General features: G+C 43.5%; 1 protein-coding gene across 1 annotated transcript in view; it reads right to left on the bottom strand.

The window, feature by feature from the left end:
• Positions 1-24747, bottom strand: part of LOC115102191 (protein bassoon-like) — a 180762-nt gene that overhangs the window by 141113 nt on the left and 14902 nt on the right. The window contains 1 exon segment of the mRNA XM_065005358.1: positions 251-773. Within this exon segment, the coding sequence (XP_064861430.1) occupies positions 251-773 (523 nt within the window).

The following is a 24747-nucleotide window of genomic DNA, read 5'->3' as shown; positions in this document are numbered from 1 at the left end:
AGGAATGGCCTTTTCTATGTCTGGGACTTAGAGATTGGAGAAGTCAAAATGACTGTGCATGCCTGCCTGAGAGAAATAGGAGTCTAGATATATGAGGATGTGCCTAATTTTGTGACTTAACATGATGCCCCTTAAGAGCTTATCTGTTTAGTAAACTGGTTTAATTCCCTAAGTATTAAGGTATAGATAACTGATCCTAGATATAGCTGTAATAGAGTCAGCATGTTAACAGGCAGTGGTTTTTGCTTACTTCTGTGAGGTGGGGGTTGGGGTTGAAGCCACACTGGTTGCAGACGGTGGAGCGGCACTGTGTGCAGGTGTTGTAGTTTGGCAGGGCCGGCGGATTGGTCAGCTCTGTGGTGGAGCAGAGGGGGCACAGCTTGCTGACGGGCATGGGGGCGATCTGAGGCACCGAGTAGGGCGAGGTGGGGGTGATCCCCCGGTCCGGAGACGCTGAGGAGGAGCGACCCGTCCGGCCTCCCGAGCTGCTGAAGTCCACCTGGAGGTTCCGTCTGGAGGCGTGCTGCCCGGGCTGACTGGGGCTCTGGCCATGCTGACCCTGACCGCCACCCATCCCAGAACCCATCCCAGCACCCATCCCTGGCCCATGGCCCTGACCCGGGCCAGAGCCATAGTCGGGGCCTGAGCTAGATTGCTGCAACGGCCTGTGGCTCTCTTGGTTGGCCAGTCTCTGACCTCCTCCACCACCCATTCCTCCAGCCATCCCTCCATAGCCAAGCTGCATCCCAGGTTTAGGACTCCCCATAGGAACCCTGAAAATGGGGGGAAAAACAGGAATCAAATTAACTTCAAATAGAACATCCCTTCTGTTTAGACGGGACCTAGAGTACAAAGTTAAAGATGCCAACATGACAAATAAGTTCCATAGATGTTATGGGTAACTATACTAGATCTATACGATAGTATAACTATGAAGTTCTATCTATTCAGGAGACATAGTTTAGTCTATATCTAGTCTATATCTATAGTCCTAAATACATAAATCTACAGGAGCCTTACATAGCCTCTGAAAGTGTTCCTGTTCAGCAGGATTCCTACAACCATCCTGGCTGTGTAGAGAGAACATGGGACATTAAACGAGTTGACATTAGCAGGGAACATTTGGCAGAGAGACTTGGGGCAAATCATGGAGCCTCACATACCAGGTTAACAGCTCTTATACAGACAGTGAACCAGACAGGCAACTTTATCAGGCAGCTTGTCCCTGTGAGGGACTTTTTATGTAGCCGTGTATTATCTATTCATTTCGGGGTTTGGTCAGTATCACTAAATCTTTGCATTTTACTCTACCACCTAAAAACTGCTAGAAGAGAGAGTTAAAAAACAGTCATTACTTATACATTCACAATGAATTTCCAAAGGATATGACATAGCCATGGGAAACACAAAGGCACCAACAAGAGCCGACAAAAAGGAATCAGGAAAGGAATCACAGAACTACATCAACACATTTCCCCCACTTCCAGATAAGCCTGAAACAAGACACTGAAAAACAGAACTGATCTGGGAACAGTGTAAATGTGGAATAGATCAAAAAGATCCACAGTAGTTCCAGCCAATCAGTTGATTCAGTTGTGTCATGTGAGTTTGGATATAAGTATTTGTAGTAAGGACAGACAGGCATATTTTGCGACAGCCCGAGTCGGTATGAGACATTTGCTTTCAGCTACATGTGAATGTCACAAAATGGCTCACATCCACCCCCACGCCTTTGCTCTGGAGTTACTGTCTCCAAATGCACATCTACTTAGAGCCCTGCGAGCCAGACTTCACCCAGTGATCATTACATACAGAGGACATATGGAAGCCTTAGTGTGTATTGGTGTGCGTGCGGGACTGCATGGGTGAATGCCTGCTTGCTTCCCTGCATGCCTGCCTATGCACTTAATGCAATCTCATCTGGTCTAATGATGTTAAATGTCTCCTTGCAGCTCTCACAACAGTTTGCCCTCTTCACTCACTGAGAGGTCTACCCTACCCAGGTAAAAGACTCCAACGGTCACAGCAGCTTCAAACCAAGCAGGCGGATGGACCAAAGTGCTATAATGAGGGGTTCCACGCATAGAAAGCAGGCTAAAGTGCATTATTTACAAAAATGTTGCTGGCTGTCAGGCAGCTTGTACAGGGCTTGACACATTTCAGCACCACATAGCTGTCCATTTCAGCCACATGAGCCATTTCAGTACCACTGAGCTGTCTATTTCAGCCCCATGAGCCAATTCAGCAGAGAGGAAGAGACGATGCGAGAGGGATAACTAGGCCAAATATATGTGTTCTCCAGCAGGTGGCGCTATTTCGTCCGCGCACCAAGCAGGGAGTTTTTGTTTAGAAATCGAATTTGGTCAACAAAAAATGGAATGGCTTATTTGCTACGTCTGGTTTATTTTATCTAACAGAAGTTTCATAATACTTAAGTTGTTATGCGTGTACTGATATAAATAGGACACGTGACATCCCAGCAACTTTGAGAAAATGACTGCTCCCCTCCAACGCTTGGAAGAGCACTTTGGGACGGACTTCTCAATCCATTTAACTGTGATCCTGGCGCAGTTGACATACTGGTAAGTGAAATCGAACAGCTCATCGAGCTGTCATGTGACCGTCTCCCTCTGAAAATGTATGCCGCATTCAAAACAATTGGGAACTCTGAAATATCCGATTACAGTGCGTTCAAGACAACTGGGAACTCGGAAAGAAACGAGCTCCGACTGGGAAAAATCGATTTGAACAGCCATCCAACTTGGAATTTCAACTCGGTAACTCGGGTCTCTTTCTAGACCTCAGAATTTCCGACCTGAATATCATTGACATCATGATTTGACCTCTTATTTTTCTGAGTTCTCAGTCGTCTGAAAGCACCATAAAACTCATGGTAGGCTACCCTTCGCCAGCTCATATCTGCTCTCGTCTGCATTAAAACCAAATATGGATCCAGGTTGGATGTGACAGCAGAGATGAGGTGTGCACTGTCAACCAAGCGCCCTGACTGTTAAGAAGCTCCGACGCGACATGCATCAAGCACACCCATCTCATTGGTGGTGGTGAGTTAAGAGACATAATGTCAGACTCATTTGCTATTGACTGCCCCACATTAAAAGTATGTGATGGTGAGTTGAGAAGACAATCAGAAATACTGTTAGAACGTTTTTAAATTGACTGCCATAGCCCCAAATAAAAAAGTAAACACAGGCTGTTTAACTACATACTTTTTTCACATGGGTGTGGTTGCCAAAATCTTCAGATGTCAAATGTGGTTGTGGGCCAAAAAAGTTTGAGAACCCCTGGGTTAGGGCCAGGTAGGGCCTATTCATCAATAACTAGGGTACGGGCAGAGCTCGGGTATCACTAAACTGATCATTAAAATGTTGAAGCTGAGCCATTTGTGCGTGCTCTGCTGCGCAGTACAGTTGTGGCCAAAAGTTTTGAGAAGGACACAAATATTAATTTCCACAAAGTTGGCTGCTTCAGTGTCTTTAGATATTTTTGTCAGATGTTACTATGGAATACTGAAGTATAATTACAAGCATTTAATAAGTGTCAAAGGCTTTATTGACAATTACATGAAGTTGATGCAAAGAGTCGATATTTGCAGTGTTGGCCCTTTTTTTTCAAGACCTCTGTAATCCATTAACTTCTGGGCCACATCCTGACTGATGGCAGCCCATTCTTGCATAATCAATGCTTGGAGTTTGTCAGAATTTGTGGGTTTTTGTTTGTCCACCCGCCTCTTGAGGATTGACCACAAGTTCTCAATGGGATTAAGGTCTGGGGAGTTTCCTGGCCATGGACCCAAAATATTGATGTTTTGTTCCCCGAGCCACTTAGTTATCACTTTTTCCTTATGGCAAGGTGCTCCATCATGCTGGAAAAGGCATTGTTCGTCACCAAACTGTTCCTGGATGGTTGGGAGAAGTTGCTCTCGGAGGATGTGTTGGTACCATTCTTTTTTCATGGCTGTGTTTTTAGGCAAAATTCTGAGTGAGCCCAGTCCCTTGGCTGAGAAGTAACCCCACGCATGAATGGTCTCAGGATGCTTTACTGTTGGCATGACACAGGACTGATGGTAGCGCTCACCTTGTCTTCCCCTGGACAAGCTTTTTTCCGGATGCCCCAAACAATCGGAAAGGGGATTCAGAGACAATGACTTCACACCAGTCCTCAGCAGTCCAATCCATGTACCTTTTGCAGAATATCAGTCTATGCCTTGATGTTTTTCCTGGAGAGAAGTGGCTTCTTTGCTGCCCTTCTTGACACCAGGCCATCCTACAAAAGTATTTGCCTCACTGTGCGTGCAGATGCACTCACACCGGCCTGCTGCCTTTCCTGAGCAAGCTCTGTACTGTTGGTGCCCCGATCCCACAGCTGAATCAACTTTTGGAGATGGTCCTGGCGCTTGCTGTACTTTCTTTGGCGCCCTGAAGCCTTCTTCACAACAATTGAACCTCTCTCCTTGAAGTTCTTGATTGTCCGATAAATGGTTGATTTAGATGCAATCTTACTGGCAGCAATATCCTTACCTGTGAAGCCCTTTTTGTGCAAAGCAATGATGACGGCACGTGTTTCCTTGCAGGTAACCATGGTTGACAGAGGAAGAACAATGATTCCAAGCATCACCCTCCTTTTGAAGCTTACAGTCTGTTATTCAAACTCAATCAGCATGACAGAGTGATCTCCAGCCTTGTCCTCGTGAACACTCACACCTGTGTCAATGAGAGAATCACTGACATGATGTCAGCTGGTCCTTTTGTGGCAGGGCTGAAATGCAGTGGAAATGTTTTTTGTGGATTCAGTTAATTTGCATGGCAAAGAGGGACTTTGCAATTAATTGCAATTCATCTGATCACTCTTTATAACATTCTGGAGTATATGCAAATTGCCATCATACAAACTGACTTCGTGACTTTGTGAAAATTAATATTTGTGTCATTCTCAAAACTTTTGGCCACGACTGTACAGTCATATCTGGCTGCTCTCTCATGTGTCTTTAGTGAGTGACAGCCAGAGAGGAGCAGCTAATGGATTTACTAACTGAGGGAGTTATTCTGATTCCGGGTTTCAGACAGAGCCGGGCTTTACATTTGTCAGAAACAATCTGGACTGTGTAGGGTAGGGCTTGAAATTCATGCCCGTGCAGGACTCCAATTTTGATGAATTCAAAAATAGTACATTTGTTAATGCCACTTTTAACTAAGGAGGCATGTGCTGACTGTAGTTTTTGGTTAAAATAAATATATATCTATTTTATTCAGTCATCTACAATGGCATGCTGAGTTTGTGCAAAGGAACACTTGCACACCCCCACAGGTCCCTGAGCAAACATGTAAACGGCAAACCGTCTTATTTTCACCCAATGCAGAAACACTCTTGCCCAGCTACTGATTGTTATGTGGCCTTTCAAACATGTCTTCCAAGAGAAAGGTTCACAGGGAAATTAAATATGAATGTACAGAAAGGCACTGAAGGGGGTGGTATTTGTTCAGACTGCTGTGACAATCTATCTACAACATAACCTGTTGGAGAAGTAGCAGTGTGTATAAGAGAAGCCTTAAAACTGTTTTCACCTTGTAACAGTCGACTCCTTTCTCTTCCTTGTTTGCCTTTGTGTTATAGTTTCAAAAACAGTTCCTGACAGTACTGAACACAGAAAAACTCACAGAAAAATTATGTACGCACACAGTACACATTCAAACACACACACACACACACACACACACACACACACACACACACACACACACACACACACACACACACACACACACACACACACACACACACACACACACACACAGCCCTAGCAGTTTTGAACGGTTTTGTTTTCTGTTACAAATACATTTTTCTTCAGGGATAGGCTCCTCTATAGGGATTGTCTCTCTCTCTCTCCAGATGATGTAGAATAAGTAGGACACAAATGTGGTACACATGGGATCTCATCAAAAGAACACCTGGGTTTATTCATCTTATTACCAGGAGTGGGCGTGTTATTACACATGCAGAGGAGCACATCAAGTTAAAGCGGCTCACAAAGGAGACTGCCGCCCAAACTGCTGCCAAGTGGTCATGCCCGCTCGGGTAAGGGGGTGTGGAGAGGGGGAGAGGGGGAGGGAGAGGATGGTGACTCAACTTTAAAGCCTTTTCATTGATTCACCCAAAGTGCTTGAAGAAAAGAGCATGAAAGAGAGCCAGGGCTGGCTGTCAGAAGCTCTCTCTGAGCTCTCTCTAAGCTCTCTCTCTCTCTCTTATCTGCGGCAGCAGGAAAACCAGAGAAGCAGAGGGAGGCTTAGGGTGCATCAGCCCCGTTATGCTTCACCATTACCCGGGTGGGTCTGAGCGTGGGCAGAGCAGCTCTTTGTGAAGCTGTCGAGGAGCAGAATACGACCATACAGACTCGTAGACGCTAATGCCGCACCTTGCTACAATAATGCACAAGTCTCATAATTACTCAGCAAAGATGACTTGAAAAACACACTGCTCTGGCATTCATTTCCCATGGGTCATTTATCAGTGTTGCACAAGAAGTAAATGAGTCCGACCTTGCTAGCCTCCTTCTCACTTCTAACCCTGGTTAGATTCAGGGTTCACCAATTAAAGCCGATGTGTGAAAGGAAAGCACTAGTTGTAGCTAGCTGTGCATTATGCTGTCATACTGTGGAGCTGGGTCATCACTGTGGAGCTGGGTCTTCACTGTCATGACTAGGACTAAGTACTATATTTTCCTCAGTCTGTAGCCCTGAATATCCACTGTAGGATATTAAACAAATTCAGGTTGTCTTGACACCTATTTTCATAAACTACAGTAGACAACGGTATAAAGAAAATGGGGAAAACTAGGGGTTTGCGACCCCTAAGTTGAACTCTTCAAGCCCCGTTGTACAACATTACCCATTCAAAGCATGCCCGTTGAGTGTTGCTGTGTAGTGGGGTTGTTTAATCCATTGAGAGGTCAGACAGGGCGTAGAGAGATGGTGTAGTCTACTCAGTGAAATCCTTGTGACTGCATCTCAAAAGGCACCCTATTCCCTATTAGGGGGCCATTTGAGATGCATCCTCTGTGACACTGATACCGGCAGAGCTGAGCACGTCGGCGGCGACCTTGCATTAAGGCATCACTCGATCAGGCAGGCGTCCCATTGCATGCAGGCAGACAGGGACAAACAGCAACCTTATAACTCTGGTCTCAGCACAGCTACAGTGGCCCCTCAGGGCCAAATCTACACCACTGACATTCACAGTCATAGTTCTAGCAGACATAGTACATACACTGTACAAGACAAACACACACACAGAGAAAGTGTCACGCGGAGCGGAACAGGTGAACCCGAGAGCAGACTCAGACGAGGAGACTGGGATGAGGTAACCAAGGTGTTTATTGAAACACGGGGGGAAGATTGAGTGCAGGCCAGGGGAAGCTTGGGTGGGTTACCGGAAACCAGGTTTGGAGGCTGGAGCGAGAGGTGTGGGGACAGGGTAAGCAGGTCCGGAGGGGAATCCAAGGGAGCGTAGAGTGGGGAATCCAGGACAGAGTAGCAGAACTGATGAGAAGTCGTACTGGAGACAAGGACCAGAGTCAGAGCGGGCAGAACTGTAGCGGAGAGGAAAACAGCGTCAGGCAAGGAGAAACAGGCACACCAGGAACAAACGGGTAGAACCATGAACTGACTGGGCAGAGATTACGATCTGGCAGTGTGGAAGTGGCAGGACTGAGTATTTGTAGAGGTCTTGATTATGGAACAGGTTGCAGCTGGTGGGGATCTGCTCTGACTCCAGCACACCTGTCTCCGCCCACACAATCACACAGAGAGAGAGAGAGAGAGGGAGAGAACACTGGGGGAGTGGCGGCAGGTCAAGGAGACACCGGATGAGCACTAGAGGACATGGCAGGAGCAGATGTGACAGAAAGATAGTGTACACAAGGGAGTGTTTACACACACACACACATAGAGATAAAGACGCTAACACACTGGCCTTGATGTGGATAGATCGTGAGGATAGATCTACCAGACGCAATGGTTTCATCATAACATCCGTGGTGGAAAAAGTACCCAATTGTCATACTTGAGTAAAAGTAAAGATAACTTAATAGGAAATGACTCAAGTGAAAGTGAACGTCACCCAGTACAATACAGCTTGAGTAAAAGTCTAAAAGTATTTGGTTTTAAATATACTTAAGTATCAAAAGTAAAAGTAAAAATAATTTCAAATTGCTTATATAAAGAAAAATCAGATGCCACAATTTTCTTGTTGTACATTTTTTTTACAGATAGCCAGGGGCACACTCCAACACTCAGACATCATTTACAAATGAAGCGTTTGTGTTTAGTGAGTCTGTCAGATCAGAGGTAGTAGGGATGACCAGGTGATGTTTTCTAGATAAGTGCGTGAATTGGACCATTTTCCTGTCCTGCTAAGGGTTCAAAATGTAACGAGTACTTTTGGGTGTCAGTGAAAATTTATGGAGTAAAAAGTACATTATTTTCTTTAGGAATGGAGTGAAGTAAAAGTTGTAAAAAATATAAATAGTTATGTAGAGATACCCCAAAAAAACTTAATGTAACGAGATTCGTCTTCCTCTGACGAGGAGTATGAAAGATTGGACCAATATGCAGCGTGGTACGTGTCCATGTTGATATTTATTAACACTGAACAAAAAAAAAAAAAATAACAAGGAGAACGAATGAAAACAAAACAGTTCTGTCTGGTGAAGACACAGAGACAGAAAACAATCACCCACAACTAAAATGGGTAAAACAGGCTACCTAAGTATGATTCTCAATCAGAGACAACGAACGACACCTGCCTCTGATTGAGAACCATACCAGGCCAAACACATAAATACTACATAGAAAAAAGAACATAGACTACCCACCCCAACTCACGCCCTGACCAAACTAACACAAAGACAAAATAAAGGAACTAAGGTCAGAACGTGACAGTTAAGGAGTACTTTTAAACCACTGCATAACATTCCTTTACTTTATAGGAGCCATGCCAGAGCACCATATTAAAAATGATGATGAATCAAGTTGCAGGAAGCCTGTATTCCAGCAGTTCTACAAGATGCTCCAACAGATGCTCCACCTTATCCTTTCATTCCCTCTCCCTCCTAGCATCCTTATCCTTTCATTCCCTCTACATCCTAGCATCCTAATCTTTCATTCCCTCTACCTCCTACCATCCTTATCCTGTCATTCCCTCTACCTCCTAGCATCCTTATCCTTTCATTCCCTCTACCTCCTAGCATCCTTATCCTTTCATTCCCTCTACCTCCTAGCATCCTTATCATTTCATTCCTTCTACTTCCTAGCATCCTTATCCTTTCATTCCCTCTACCTCCTAGCATCCTTATCCTTTCATTCCCTCTACCTCCTAGCATCCTTATCCTTTCATTCCCTCTACCTCCTAGCATCCTTATCATTTCATTCCCTCTACCTCCTAGCATCCTTATCCTTTCATTCCCTCTACCTCCTAGCATCCTTATCCTTTCATTCCCTCTACCTCCTAGCATCCTTATCCTTTCATTTCCTCTACCTCCTAGCATCCTTATCCTTTCATTCCCTCTACCTCCTAGCATCCTTATCCTTTCATTCCTGCTACCTCCTAGCATCCTTATCCTTTCATTCCCTCTACCTCCTAGCATCCTTATCCTTTCATTGCCTCTACCATCCTTTAACAAACGGGTCTCATACATTTTCTGGAACCTAACCAGATTCATGGCCTTGTCATTTTACATCACTCCCACGTGGGCGGACGCATCTGGCCCAGGCAGATTTAGCACCTACATGCATGTAGCCACATAGTACAGTTCGCACTGACACATGTATAAATACACACGCTTGTGCATGCACATCAACAAGGTCTCCCGGTTTGACCAATTTGACTTCAGATTCCTACGTTGCCAAACGTCAAATTTCGTTGTTGCTCCAAACGTAAAATGTTTAGGACCCCCAAGGTTGCCCCTCATGCTGCGGCTGCACCCTGGTTTGCTCCGCTGCTAAATTTAGCATTAACTTAATGGTAATAGAGCTCAATGTTGCCTCTAGTGGCCAGTTTTGAAGGAATCTACTGAAATCTTGGATACCTGGACTGGTGTCGGATTTCGTGGTGGGTCGTCACACTTGTGATGTGCAGGTCCCTGCAGTTATATACGCGGGTGGGTTTAGGGTCATGAAATATTGTGTGGATGAAGGGCGAGTGGGTGGCTGGCAGGTTGCATAAATAGAAAACAATGTATTAAAAATCCATATATGTATAATTCTTGTGCAATTCATATCTATAGGCCACATTGAGGTTTTTCTTTCATTATTTCTATCTCTCGTTAGTGTGTAGCCTATGCATTAGGACCTAACTGTAGTGATGAATACATGCCAATTGCCAAATTCTTTTGGGAACTTTTGGGAGGAGAAAAAGTTCATGTCTATCCACTGAGGCAAAAGGGACATTGTGGGAGTTAAATTTAATAAGAGAAAAGCTGTGAAATGGAGAGATGAAAATAAAGACAAGGGAGTGCCAGAACAGTATTCCAATGTTTGGGAAAGATTTGGTGATGTGTTAAAAGAGGATGGAAGCAGTGCCGACTATGTAATCTGTGCTGATTGTGGCGCTAAACAAATTCGATAGTCACAAGACGGGGTCTTCAAAATGGCATCAAGGTAACTGTACTGTTCAGATGGGTTAAATGGAATAGTAGCCGAACTGAAATCTGGACACTGACTGTAGGTCTATAACCTCTCTATAATATTACCTCCTGCAGTATTAAGCGTTTCTTGCAGTAAAATTTTACACCAAATACACATTTTGACTCAGCATCTTGAAAAAATGAAATTCACAGTTAGGGACCGTCTGTAAAGGTGCTATCTTTATCAGCATCATAAAAGCTGATATTATTTCAAGCTAATAAAATATGCATCCAAGCTGAACTGAAATCTTATCCAAATATGTTGGGTCATTTTAACGGCTTATAATTTCCTTAAAACAAGTCAAACTGATGCGTTTTGGAAATGGTCCTGTTTTTATTTGAGTAATTGCATGTTATTCCCGGTCCCGAAACATCTTGACCTGACTGTAAATGCTCACCTCCGATGGCCACTGGCACGCTGGGGAAGTATGCTCTTCACGGGTTAATCCTGGTTTTAACTGTACTAGGCAGATCACGTAGTGTAGGCTAGCGATTTGTTGATGTCAACGTTATGAACAGAGTGCCCCATGGTGGCGTTGAGGTTATGGTACGGGCAGGCATAAGCTACGGAGAATGAACACAATTGTATTTTATCAATGGCAATTTGAATACACAGAGATACTGTGACGAGATCGTGAGGCCCATTAATGTCGTACCATTAATCCGCAGCCATCACCTCATGTTTCAGCATGATAATGTATAGCCCCATGTCACAAGGATCTATACACAATTCCTGGAAGATGAAAATGTCCAAGTTCTTCCATGGCCTGCATACTCACTGGTTTTCTGATCCACTCACCTACTTTAAAAAAAGGTATCTGTGACCAACAGATGCATATCTATATTCCCAGTCATGTGAAATCCATAGATTAGGGCCTAATGAATTTATTTTAATTGACTGATTTCCTTATATGAACTGTAACTCAGTAAAACTTGCATGTTGCATTTATATTTTTGTTCAGTGTACATTGAAGCATTCAATGTAGGGTTTATTTAGTCTTCTAGGGCAACAGGCAATGGCAGAAGAGAAGCTGCATGCATCTTATTATAGACAAGTTGACTAACAAACAGCATACCAAAATATTGAAAATGAATAGCAGAAGGACAGACCTATCTAAAAAGGCAAAGAAAACGCCATATCTGACTGTACAGCGTATTTTCTTTATTTTCTGGTTTGGGTTGGGTGCTGGCCTCAGATTTTTACTATATCACATACAGATGGGCGGTTGCGGATGGGCTATTACCAATTGCGGGCTGGTGCAGTGAATAAACAGTTGACAAGTGCATCACTAACGCACGATCTCAGACTTACACATAAACTCTCTCACACACAGCTGATTGAAGGGTAGAGCGCTTCAATTAGAATTCCCAAAATTCAATTTTATTTCTGCAGCATACGCTGTGCGCGGTGGTTCCGATCCGTGCGCGGTGGTGAAAGCACCCCGCTCTGATAAATGGATGCTTGTGTGAAATGTATCAAGGGAAGAGCGCAGAGGCACTAAAGGAGAAGGTGCTCTCCGTGAAGAATCCTTCAATTTAGCAATTCCGCTCCACACCGCAGAGAGCTGGGAAACGATCCTTTTCAATGTCATCTTCCTCACCACACTATCAAGAGAACGAGGCTTCCAGTCGGGGAGACAGGCGCACACACACACACACACACACACACACACACACACACACACACACACACAGTAGGCCCCTGTACACTCCTGATCACCCTCAGTGATACTGGTATTGTTGTAGAATCGAGATCTATATAGATGATCAAATGTATGTGGACACCCCTTTTAAATGAGTGGATTTGGCTATCTCAGCCACAACTGTTGCTGACAGGTGTATAAAATCAAGCACACAGCCATGCAATCTCCATAGGCCAACATTGGCAGTAGAATGGTCTTACTGAAGAGCTCAGTGACTTTCAACGCGTCTGTCACGTTCTGACCTTTATTTTTACTTTGTTTTGTCTTTATTTAGTATGGTCAGGGCGTAAGTTGGGGTGGGCAGTCTATGTTTTGTGTTTCTATGTTTGGTTTCTGTTTCGGCCTCGAATGGTTCTCAATCAGAGGCAGGTGTCGTTAGTTGTCTCTGATTGAGAATCATACTTAGGTAGCCTGGGTTTCACTGTTGGTCTGTGGGTGTTTGTTTCCTGTGTCAGTGTTTGTGCCACACGGGACTGTTTCGGTTTGGTTTATTTCATGTTAATGTTTTGTATTTCATAGTGTTCAGGCTTTTCTTATTAAAATTTGCCATGAACACTTACCACACCGCATCTTGGTCCGATCCTTACTCCTCTTCAGACGAAGAGGAGGAAATCTGCCGTTACAGCGTCACCGTCATAGGATGAAGCGCGTTGTGAGTAAAAATCATCTGTCCTCGGTTGCAACACTCACTACAGAGTTCCAAACTGCCTCTGGAAGCAATGTCAGCACAATAACCGTTTGACAGGAGCATCATGAAAAAGGTTTCCATGGCTGAGCAGCCGCACACAATTCTAAGATCACCATGTGCAATGCCAAGAGTCAGCTGGAGCGGTGTAATGCTCGCCGCCATTGGACTCTGGAGCAGTGGAAACGCGTTCTCTGGAGTGATGAATCACACTTCACCATCTGGCAGTCCGACTGACAAATCTGGGTTTGGCAGATGCCAGGAGACCGCTACCTGCCTGAATTTATAGTGCCAACTGTAAAGTTTGGTGGAGGAGGAATAATGGTCTGGGGCTGTTTTCATGGTTTGGGCTAGACCCCTTAGTTCCAGTGAATGAAAATATTAACGCTACAGCACACAATGACATTCTAGACGATTCTGTACATACAACTTTGTAGCAACAGTTTGGGAAAGGCCCTTTCCTGTTTCAGCATGATAATGCCCCTGTGCACAAAGCGAGGTCCATACAGAAATGTTTTGTCGAGAAGAACTTGACTGGTCTGCACAGAGCCCTGACCTCAACCCCATTGAACACCTTTGTGATCCATTGGAATGCTGACTACGAGCCAGGCTTAATCGCCCAACATCAGTGCCGACCTCACTAATGCTCTTGCAGCTGAATAGAAGCAAGTCCCCGCAGCAATGTTCCAACATCTATTGGAAAGCCTCCCCAGAAGAGTGGAGGCTGTTGTAGCAGCAAATGGGGGACCAAATCCATATTAATGCCCATGACTTTGGAATGAGATGTTCGATGAGCAGGTGTCCACATGATTTTGGATGTGTATATTGACTGTAAATCACTATGTACTGTATACAGTATGACACTAACCTAATAAAGTAGGGCTATGCACTTTTTGGCATGATAAGTATTGCATACATTACAGTAATATAGGCCACTGTGAGTCCACTAAATGTCCTGGCTATTAGGCCAATCTATTCTGTTATAGTCCATATAGATACTCCCTTTGTGTGGCATACATGTGGAGTTGGCTGCAGTTGCTATAGTTCCCTAAATACCATTTTTGTGGAGCTAGCCATGCTCTCACTGAGAGTAGCTGTGCACAGTCTCGTCTGCCAAACAATTACATCTGAATCTGAAAGGCTGAAACTTCCCCTCCAATTCCTCTGTCCTCTTTAATTGAAATTCTTATCAGTTCAAATACGCTTGAAGAGATGAATAAATGGGTATACACATGTAGGTAATCATTTTTTCTCAAGTTTTTTTTTCAATTAATCTCAGCGTTCCCATTCACTTAACATTCTGTGCTGGGTCTCTCTGCCCTTGCTGAACAATGCTGGAGCCTTGTGGTAGACCAAGCCTAAACACCAGTGGATTATGTGCTAGCCATGTGTGTGTGTGTGTGTGTGTGTGTGGGTGGGGTGTGGGGGGGGGGGTCACTAAGCTAACATATGGAATTGTTTTAAGATAGTCATACCATGGATAATTTAGCTATGTGAGTTGGAATTTTAGGTATCCCTTTAGGTATCCCCAAAAATATATATTTTTACATGATAAAATATAGAATTAGGCTTTTTACTTCTCTAGCCCACAGAAATGTGTTGAATAACTCATTCATAAATGGCAAAAAAGACATCATAAAGAATAGGGTTTTGAAGTGTCCGATATCTATGAAATATAATAAAGGTCAGTTAAAAAAATGTGGACACATATTTAACCTCTTATATTTGTTGGAACAAAACTACCTCCATACTTCATTTGTTTGTATGGGTTACCGTCAGATGAGTCCCGTGACACTTGTGGTGGTCGTAGAGAAAAACGGAGAACACCACCATGTTTGTTACAGTCTCCTCTTTCCGTTTGGATGCTACCGATGCTACCGATGTTTTCAGGAGAAGACCGATTTTCGGGATGTCTCATGGTCTGACAAACCACTGTCAAACCAAATTAACAATTTAAGGATTTTTACAAAAAGATTTATAGGTACAAATAGTTGTACTGGATCTAAGCCTACTTACAAGAGGTAAAATGCAGACGTAGCTGTACCTTAATTGCACTATACAGTGAACTATAGCTATAAGGCGTTTTGCAATGAAAGGAAACAAATGAACATGTAGATAAGGTCATTCTAATGTAAATCCATCTTTATTTGCTGATCTCATGTATGTTTTCTGTTTCCTCCGCCCCCATGCTGAGCTAGAATGGCTGTGCTGTACATGTCTTTTAGCTTCCCACTAGCCCACCACTACTCTAGTCTTCTACTTTCATGTGCTCCAACATTAAGCGCTTTGTATCGTAGCCTGTAGTTCCCCTTGAGAACAACGGCATCTGTTTAATATAAAATATTCAGTGCTGATTTTATTTTCAACAGCTTGAGAGTAAATACTTGTCTGGTAAAGGCATCAGGACAGACTGAGACAACAAAATGAAAAGGAACGTACCCATGAATGGAACATACAGTATCTATGAATGCTGTTCCCTAAGACTAGTTAGGTTACACATGTCAATGTTTAGTCAAATTTATTGTTGTTGTATTCTTGACTTAGAGTGAATATGATGGGCCTGGTAGCCATCCCACTGTATAGTCAGTATGGCAGGTAAGGCCCATGCAGGATTCAAACCTACAACCCTGGTGCTACAAACTATTGAGTGTCTGAGTTGCCATGACGGTGTAAGTCATTGCAGCAATCGGAGTGTCGGGCAATCGCTGTCAAGTGGAGAAGTCGGGGGCGTTCATTAAGGTAACATCTGAATTTGTAGTGACCTCCATGGAAAGACAAATTAAAGTAAATAAACAAGGGAGGGAGGAAGGGAGGGAGGGGGATGAATAGTGGTTCCTGGAACCTTCTTTCATCTTTCCAATTTCAACCCTAATCCCCCTTTACACACACACACACACACACAGCCATTTACCTCTGAACTTGACCTCATCCTTCTCTCCCGTCTCCAAGGCCCTTCAGTAGTCATTAATGTGTAGCGTGAGTTTATTCCTTCATTGGACCTGTGTGTGTTTCTGGAAGAAAAGGAACACTGTAACCCTCAGGCTATCAGTGTGTGTGTGTGTGTGTGTGTGTGTGTGTGTGTGTCCATGTGTGTGCGTGTCTTGCATGCTGGGAGCTGGCAAATGGAAAATGTCATACTATACGTCCTTCCTTCGCTGCAGAGAAATGACAACATAATGTGGCATCTTTTTCAGTCCTTTTTTGCCGTCTGATGTTTTACCAACCTCCAAATCCATCCACATAATCCCCAATACACACACACATTACACACAAACCATTATCCTCTGTTCCTAAACCTGTCACCTTCTCCCTTGGACCCAGCAGTGCTTCTACAACACACACTAAACAAACAACATACTTTTATATGAAACATTTTCTGAATCATGGTGAAACAAATCTGCCCCTTGCTCCTCATATTTAAATATTTCCCCATCCCCTTTGCTTCAGCGAGCAGGCTATTTCATGCTATGTGTAATAAAGGGATTAATTTGATATGCTCCGGCTGAGAACAGAACTAAATGGGGCAGGAGATATAAATAGATTTACCTCAGAGCTTCTCATTTCAGCAAAATTTAACTTTTCACAAAAGTGCTTTCTCAATCTTGGACACTTTTATCGAGGTTCAGCGGGGCTATAATAAATGGCAGCCACGTATGGGCTTACAGTGAACCTCTTTAAAGGTGGACTGAACTTCCCGATTTAGTCTCGGTTTTAATTCTCCTCAATATGAAATGTGACTGAGAAGAAGATGATTTGGGTTTTGGAGGCGTGCTTTGATGTAGATGTCTCGTGTGTGTGTGTTCGAACATGGGAAGCGTTTATACTTCCACTCTGACAAAACAGTGCACATTTACAGTCACTCACCCTTCTAGATAACTTGAAACAGTCAAACCAGCTCTTGTGTCTGGAATTAGCCTAGACTAGCTAGCAAGCCAGCCAATTTATTTTGCCAATTAGCTTCAGCCGGCCGGTTTGCTACTGTGGCAAAGTTGGTTTGACTTTGAATATCTGGGGGGCTAATTAGGGACCTTCAATAAATATCACAATGTAATTGGTACATTATTTTTTATGTTGCACACCTTTTAGTTACCTCATTAAATGCTTCAATATTTGTATATGAATTTATATAATTTATAGTTGGTTTGAGGTTTTGAAGTAATTGAAATTTGGAGCTATTGACGTTTTAAAATAATGTCCTATTGTGATGGTCCTTAACTAGCCACATATGGATATGAAATGTCAAACTAAATTGACCATGGGCATTACGATCAGCATTACAGCTGTGCTCAGAATGAATGATTACTTGAGGGCTGCCAACTGTGGGCAGGATTGAAATAAACAGAACCTTAGGAAGAATGTTACGGTGCCCTTTGTTCCATTAATATTTTTTTCTATCATAATAAATCTCATAAAAATCAGTATTGGACGAAAATTACGAAAATGATCTTATATACACTTTGTAGTCAATTTTGTCCCTAGAATAAATTATTCTTTCCAACACAACATTGGAACTCTTCCAAGTCAAGGTAAGCTTTTGGTATTACTCATTTACTCATTTATTGCCACTGGGGCCGCTGGAAGTTCTCTTAACTTTGGTCGACCCACAGTGTGTGGTGGGGAGGAGCACCTGTCCAATAGCATGAATAACAGACCTGTATATTATTACTTGCATGCCATATAGTTAATATGGCATGATCAGATGGGGCTGCTCCATAGAAATAGATAGTGGACTCATCTTTGTATCTGTGCAATTATAGTGCCTATGACAGCACGGGCAGCGCCATTAAGGCAGTATCCATTTTGAAGTAGTACATTTTCTTCTTCATGATTGGCTGATCCCTCCTGATGACCAGGGTTGGACATGACGCTAACAGGGTCACCAGGAGGGATCAGCCAATGTAGTTGGAAGCCCCACCTAGTTTACTACATTCAAATGGTAGATGCCCTCAATGGCGCTGCCAATGCTAATACGGCCTTTTGGAAGTCCCACCTAGTTTACTACATTCAAATGGTAGATGCCCTCAATGGCGCTGCCCATGCTAATACGGCCTTTTGGCCACTAAAGGCCTCTATCATTCTCTACGGGCTGCTCTTAGCCAAACACCCATTCCTATCCCTTAATTCAATTGGATTGAGGTGGCGACAATAGATCACAAGGAGGAGACCGGGCGGACAAATGTGGCACATTTTGGGAGCATTGAGAGGCCAGAGATAGCCAGACTAGTCAATGGTTCTAAGGAACAGAAGGATGATATTGGAGAAAGTAGATTAGTGCATTTTCTGCAATGAATACAGCGAATGAAAGAGCGGCATGAGCGTGGTGAACGGATAGACGTGGTTATGGCCAGTGAAGGAGAAGAGCCAAGTGCAGTGGGAAGATGTGTGTTGAGGACGAATGGCACCAAGTACAAATCGTATTCTGCTGTCTGATGGCTTAGAAATTGAACCTGACGAGAGTGAGGATGAATTACCTGTGGTTGCAGGTGTGGTGAAGACCTCAGAGTCTGAGCCTCGCCCCGATGGTCACCTGCCCTCCAGGACACCTACACCACCCGATGTCACAGGAAGGCCATAAAGATCATCAAGGACAACAACCATCCGAGCCACTGCCTGTTCACCCCGCTATCATCCAGAAGGCGAGGTCAGTATAGGTGCATCAAAGCTGGGACCGAGAGACTGAAAAACAGCTTCTATCTCAAGGCCATCAGACTGTTAAACAGCCACCACTAACATTGAGTAGCTGCTGCCAACACACTGACTCAACTCCAGCCACTTTAATAATGGGAATTGATGGGAATTGATGTAAAATATATCACTAGCCACTTTAAACAATGCTACTTAATATAATGTTTACATACCCTACATTATTCATCTCATATGTATACGTATATACTGTACTCTATATCATCTACTGCATCCTTATGTAATACATGTATCACTAGCCACTTTAAACTATGCCACTTTGTTTACATACTCATCTCATATGTATATACTGTACTCGATACCATCTACTGCATCTTGCCTATGCCGCTCTGTACCATCACTCATTCATATATCTTTATGTACATATTCTTTATCCCTTTACACTTGTGTGTATAGGGTAGTAGTTTTGGAATTGTTAGTTAGATTACTTGTTGGTTATTACTGCATTGTCGGAACTAGAAGCACAAGCATTTCGCTACACTCGCATTAACATCTGCTAACCATGTGTATGTGACAAATCAATTTGATTTGATTTGATTTAAAGGATCATTTTGGGCCTGTGGGAGTGAAATGTTTGGAGAAAGTGGATCCCTGCCTTTTGGCTGATCCATATGTAGTCTCAGGCTGAGTAAAAAAGAAGTTGAGGACTGTTAAATCAGTGAAGTAGCCTTTGAGTTTTCTGTGTTTATTTTGTCCAGAGGAAGCAGGCACTTTGCCTCAAGTGTTGAGGTGGAGCAACTGAAATTGAAGATTCCCTGTCTGTGATGCCAACTATTTGGTGCGAAGCAGACACTGTCTGTCCTTTTACCTGATAAAGTCAAGTTAGGATATATGTCAGCTATCCTGTGAAAGCTTTTGTGCCAAACCCACCAATGTGCTTTAATTTAACTAGGCAAATCAATTAAGAACACTTTTTTATTTACAATGATTGTCTACTCCAGCCAAACCCAGACAACTGTGCACCGCCTTATGGGACTCCCAATCACAGCCGGATGTGATGCAGCCTAGATACGAACCAGAGACTGCAGTGCCTTAGACCGCTGCGCCACTCGGGAGCACTCTGCTTAGATGCCAAGCTTCTGGTCATGTTGCAGCAGTCTGTAGGAGGGCGCTTCAGAGATGTGACAAGTGATCAGGAGGGCATGGGACAAAGGAATGTGTATTATTGGTGGAAGAGACTGTATGTGTCAATTGTGTGGGTGCCCATGTTGCTGGGGATCAGAAGTGCCCAGTGCAAGAGAGACAGGTTGAGGTTGTCAGGGTCAGTGTCGAACAGAAGGTGCAGTATGCTGAGGCAGTAAAAACAGTAGAGGATTATGGGTCAAGGGTGAGTAGTAGAGCTAGGCCAATACAGAGTGATATGCATTTGTAACGGATGTGAAACGGCTAGCTTAGTTAGCGGTGCGCGCTAAATAGCGTTTCAATCAGTGTCGTCACTTGCTCTGAGACCTTGAAGTAGTGGTTCCCCTTGCTCTGCAAGGGCCGCGGCTTTTGTGGAGCGATGGGTAACGATGCTTCGTGGGTGACTGTTGTTGATGTGTGCAGAGGGTCCCTGGTTCGCGCCCGGGTATGGGCGAGGGGACGGTCTAAAGTTATACTGTTACACATTTGTGCTTCATAAGGTTGGCATCTTAACGTTCATTGCCATGTTTATCAACTGTACCACAGAAATAGAACGTCATTTATAGAAAATAAATGTTGTGGTGGCATCTGCAGAGAAGTACTTGGGTGTTCTAGGTTTTACTGCAGAAGAGTTACGAGATGTGTTCAGCGAAAGAGTCCCGTCCTCCCATGCTGTCGGCCTGGTGTAGGATCAGTTAGGTTCAAAGTAATGGGATGGGGTGGTATATAGATGGAGGGTTAGTTAGGGTCAAAGTAATGGGATGGGGTGGTATATAGATGGAGGGTTAGTTAGGTTCAAAGTAATGGGATGGGGTGGTATATAGATGGAGGGTTAGTTAGGGTCAAAGTAATGGGATGGGGTGGTATATAGATGGAGGGTTAGTTAGGTTCAAAGTAATGGGATGGGGTGGTATATAGATGGAGGGTTAGTTAGGGTCAAAGTAATGGGATGGGGTGGTATATAGATGGAGGGTTAGTTAGGGTCAAAGTAATGGGATGGGGTGGTATATAGATGGAGGGTTAGTTAAGGTCAAAGTAATGGGATGGGGTGGTATATAGATGGAGGGTTAGTTAAGGTCAAAGTAATGGGATGGGGTGGTATATAGATGGAGGGTTAGCTAGGGTCAAAGTAATGGATGGGGTGGTATATAGATGGAGGGTTAGTTAGGGTCAAAGTAATGGGATGGGGTGGTATATAGATGGAGGGTTAGTTAAGGTCAAAGTAATGGGATGGGGTGGTATATAGATGGAGGGTTAGTTAGGGTCAAAGTAATGGGATGGGGTAGTATATAGATGGAGGGTTAGTTAGGGTCAAAGTAATGGGATGGGGTGGTATATAGATGGAGGGTTAGTTAAGGTCAAAATAATGGGATGGGGTGGTATATAGATGGAGGGTTAGTTAGGGTCAAAGTAATGGGATGGGGTGGTATATAGATGGAGGGTTAGTTAGGGTCAAAGTAATGGGATGGGGTGGTATATAGATGGAGGGTTAGTTAAGGTCAAAATAATGGGATGGGGTGGTATATAGATGGAGGGTTAGTTAGGGTCAAAGTAATGGGATGGGGTGGTATATAGATGGAGGGTTAGTTAGGGTCAAAGTAATGGGATGGGGTGGTATATAGATGGAGGGTTAGTTAGGGTCAAAGTAATGGGATGGGGTGGTATATAGATGGAGGGTTAGTTAGGGTCAAAGTAATGGGATGGGGTGGTATATAGATGGAGGGTTAGTTAGGGTCAAAGTAATGGGATGGGGTGGTATATAGATGGAGGGTTAGTTAGGGTCAAAGTAATGGGATGGGGTGGTATATAGATGGAGGGTTAGTTAGGGTCAAAGTAATGGGATGGGGTGGTATATAGATGGAGGGTTAGTTAAGGTCAAAGTAATGGGATGGGGTGGTATATAGATGGAGGGTTAGTTAGGGTCAAAGTAATGGGATGGGGTGGTATATAGATGGAGGGTTAGTTAGGGTCAAAGTAATGGGATGGGGTGGTATATAGATGGAGGGTTAGTTAGGGTCAAAGTAATGGGATGGGGTGGTATGTAGATGGAGGGTTAGTTAAGGTCAAAGTAATGGGATGGGGTGGTATATAGATGGAGGGTTAGTTAAGGTCAAAGTAATGGGATGGGGTGGTATATAGATGGAGGGTTAGTTAAGGTCAAAGTAATGGGATGGGCTGGTATATAGATGGAGGGTTAGTTAGGGTCAAAGTAATGGGATGGGGTGGTATATAGATGGGGGTTAGCTAGGGTCAAAGTAATGGGATGGGGTGGTATATAGATGGAGGGTTAGTTAGGGTCAAAGTAGTGGGATGGGGTTATATACACATTACCTTTCAACAGTTTGGACACACCTACTCATTCCAGGGTTTTTCTTTATTTTTACTATTTTCTACATTGTAGTGAAGTGAAGACATCACAATGATGAAATAACACATATGGAATCATGTAGTAACCAAAAATGCGTTAAACAAATCAAAATCAATCTTATATTGTATATTATTCAAAGTAGCCCCTCTTTGCCTTGATGACAGCTTTGCACACTCTTGGCATTCTCTCAACCAGCTTCAGCTGGAAAGCTTTTGCAACTGTCTTGAAGGAGTTCCCACATATGCTGAGCACTTGTTGGCTGCTTTTCCTTCACTCTGCGGTCCAACTCATCCCAAACCATCTCAATTGGGTTGAAGTCGGATGATTGTGGAGGCCAGGTCATCTGATGCAGCACTCCATCACTCTCATTCTTGGTCAAATCGCCCTTACACAGCCTGGAGGTGTGTTTTGGGTCATTGTCCTGTTGAAAAACAAATTATAGTCCAACTAGCGCAAACCAGATGGGATGGCGTATCGCTGCAGAACGCTGTGGTAGCTTTGCTGGTTAAGTGTGCCTTGAATTCTAAATAAATCACAGCCAGTGTCACCAGCAAAGCACCCCCACACCATCACACATCCTCCTCCATGCTTCACGTGGGAACCACACATGCAGAGATCATCTGTTCACCTACTCTGAGTCTCAGACAGACACGGCAGTTGGAAACATTTATCAGACCAAAGGACAGATTTCCACAGGTCTAATATCCATTGCTCGTGTTTCTTGGCTCAAGCAAGTCTCTTCTTCTTATTGGTGTCCTTTAGTAGTGGTTTCTTTGCAGCAATTTGACCATGAAGGCCTGATTTCACGCAGTCTCTGAACAGTTGACATGAAGATGTGTCTATTACTTGAACTCTGTGAAGCATTTATTTGGGCTGCAATCTGAGGTGCAGGTAAATGCCGATTTCTAAGGCTGGTAACTCTAATAAACTTAGCGTCCGCAGCAGAGGTTACTCTGGGTCTTCCTTTCCTCATAAAAAGGGAAGTCTTCCTTTGCCTGTTCCATCATAGTGCATGATGGTTTTTGCAACTGCACTTGAAGAAACCTTTTCTTGAAATTTTCCGGATTGACTGACCTTCATGTCTTAAAGTACTGATGGACTGTCGTTTCTCTTTGCTTATTTGAGATGTTCTTGACATAATATGGACTTGGTCTTTTACCAAATAGGGCTGTTTTCTGTATACCAACCCTACAATGTAGAAAATAGTAAAAATAAAGAAAAACCCTGGAATGAGTAGGTGTGTCCAAACTTTTGACTTATACTGTAGGTGTAGGATCAGTTAGGGTCAAAGTAGTGGGATGGGTGGAGGGCAGTGGCAGTTAGTGCCGTTTAAGATGAGGGAGGCTGATTACAGCATATTGGATGACTCTCATTCATATTCCATTCACCCAGTTCAATGTAACAGCGATAGGTTTAGGCTACTACATGATTCTAAAATTATACCCATCATGAGGTTGCTACAACCGAGCCTATAAATTAAAGTTTGCAACGTAGGTGTACACAGGTCGAGAGACAAATTTGAGGTGACAGACAGTGACATTCAGTACCGTCTCGCATCTAGCTGATATCGGGTGTAATCAATAGTCAAACAGTTGCAAACGAGAGTTTCTATTGTACAAATTCAGGTATGTTTTTCCCCGTTTTGTTCCATTTGCTTCTGTTTAAAAAAATCTTTCAACAGAATCGGCGGAATGAATACACCCCTGATCACGCGTAAACACAGTTCACTTTCATAGCAGCCATGTATTCCTTCTCGTATCCATGCACTCTCCTCCTCTCACCTCTTCCCTTCGCTTGTGGACTTCAACGCATAACACATCAGCTGTATGTGACCAGACGAAATAACCTTTCCAAACCAAACAGCTACACACAGCCTGCATCGTTGTCACCATATTAGCTAAAGTAACATGCTGGTCAGCATAGCTAATAGAACTAGCGTGTTAGTGAACCTGCTACAATCATACAGTAACTTTACAGTGTATACTAGGTTAGCAGTTTAGTAGTTACACCAGCGGTCCCAGTGGCAATAAATGAGTAATACCAAAAGCTTACCTTGACTTGGAAGAGTTCCAGTGTTGTCTTGGAAAGTCATAGCCAGCTGGCTAACATAGCATCCCTCTGTTTGAGCAGGGTGTTTCAGTAGGCTAAACTAGCTAGCTGCATTTGCTAGCTAAGTAAGTGAAACTGAAAGTGAAAAAAAAGCCTCTCCTTAATTTTGGAAGAAATTAATTTGTTCAACTATTGTCTTTCTCTCTCTTTGAGTCAACAACTCACCACATTTTATACACTGCAGTGCTAGCTAGCTGTAGCTTATGCTTTCCGTACTAGATTCATTCTCTGATCTTTTGATTGGGTGGACAACATGTCAGTTCATGTTGCAAGAGCTCTGATATGCTGGAGGATGTCCTCCGGAAGTTGTCATAATTACTGTGTAAGTCTATGGAAGGGAGTGAGAACCATGAGCCTCCTA

Source organism: Oncorhynchus nerka, linkage group LG20, assembly GCF_034236695.1.
Source record: "Oncorhynchus nerka isolate Pitt River linkage group LG20, Oner_Uvic_2.0, whole genome shotgun sequence".
NCBI lineage: Eukaryota > Metazoa > Chordata > Actinopteri > Salmoniformes > Salmonidae > Oncorhynchus > Oncorhynchus nerka.
Note: the sequence above shows the minus strand (reverse complement) of the source record. Positions and strands in the feature narration are given on the sequence as shown.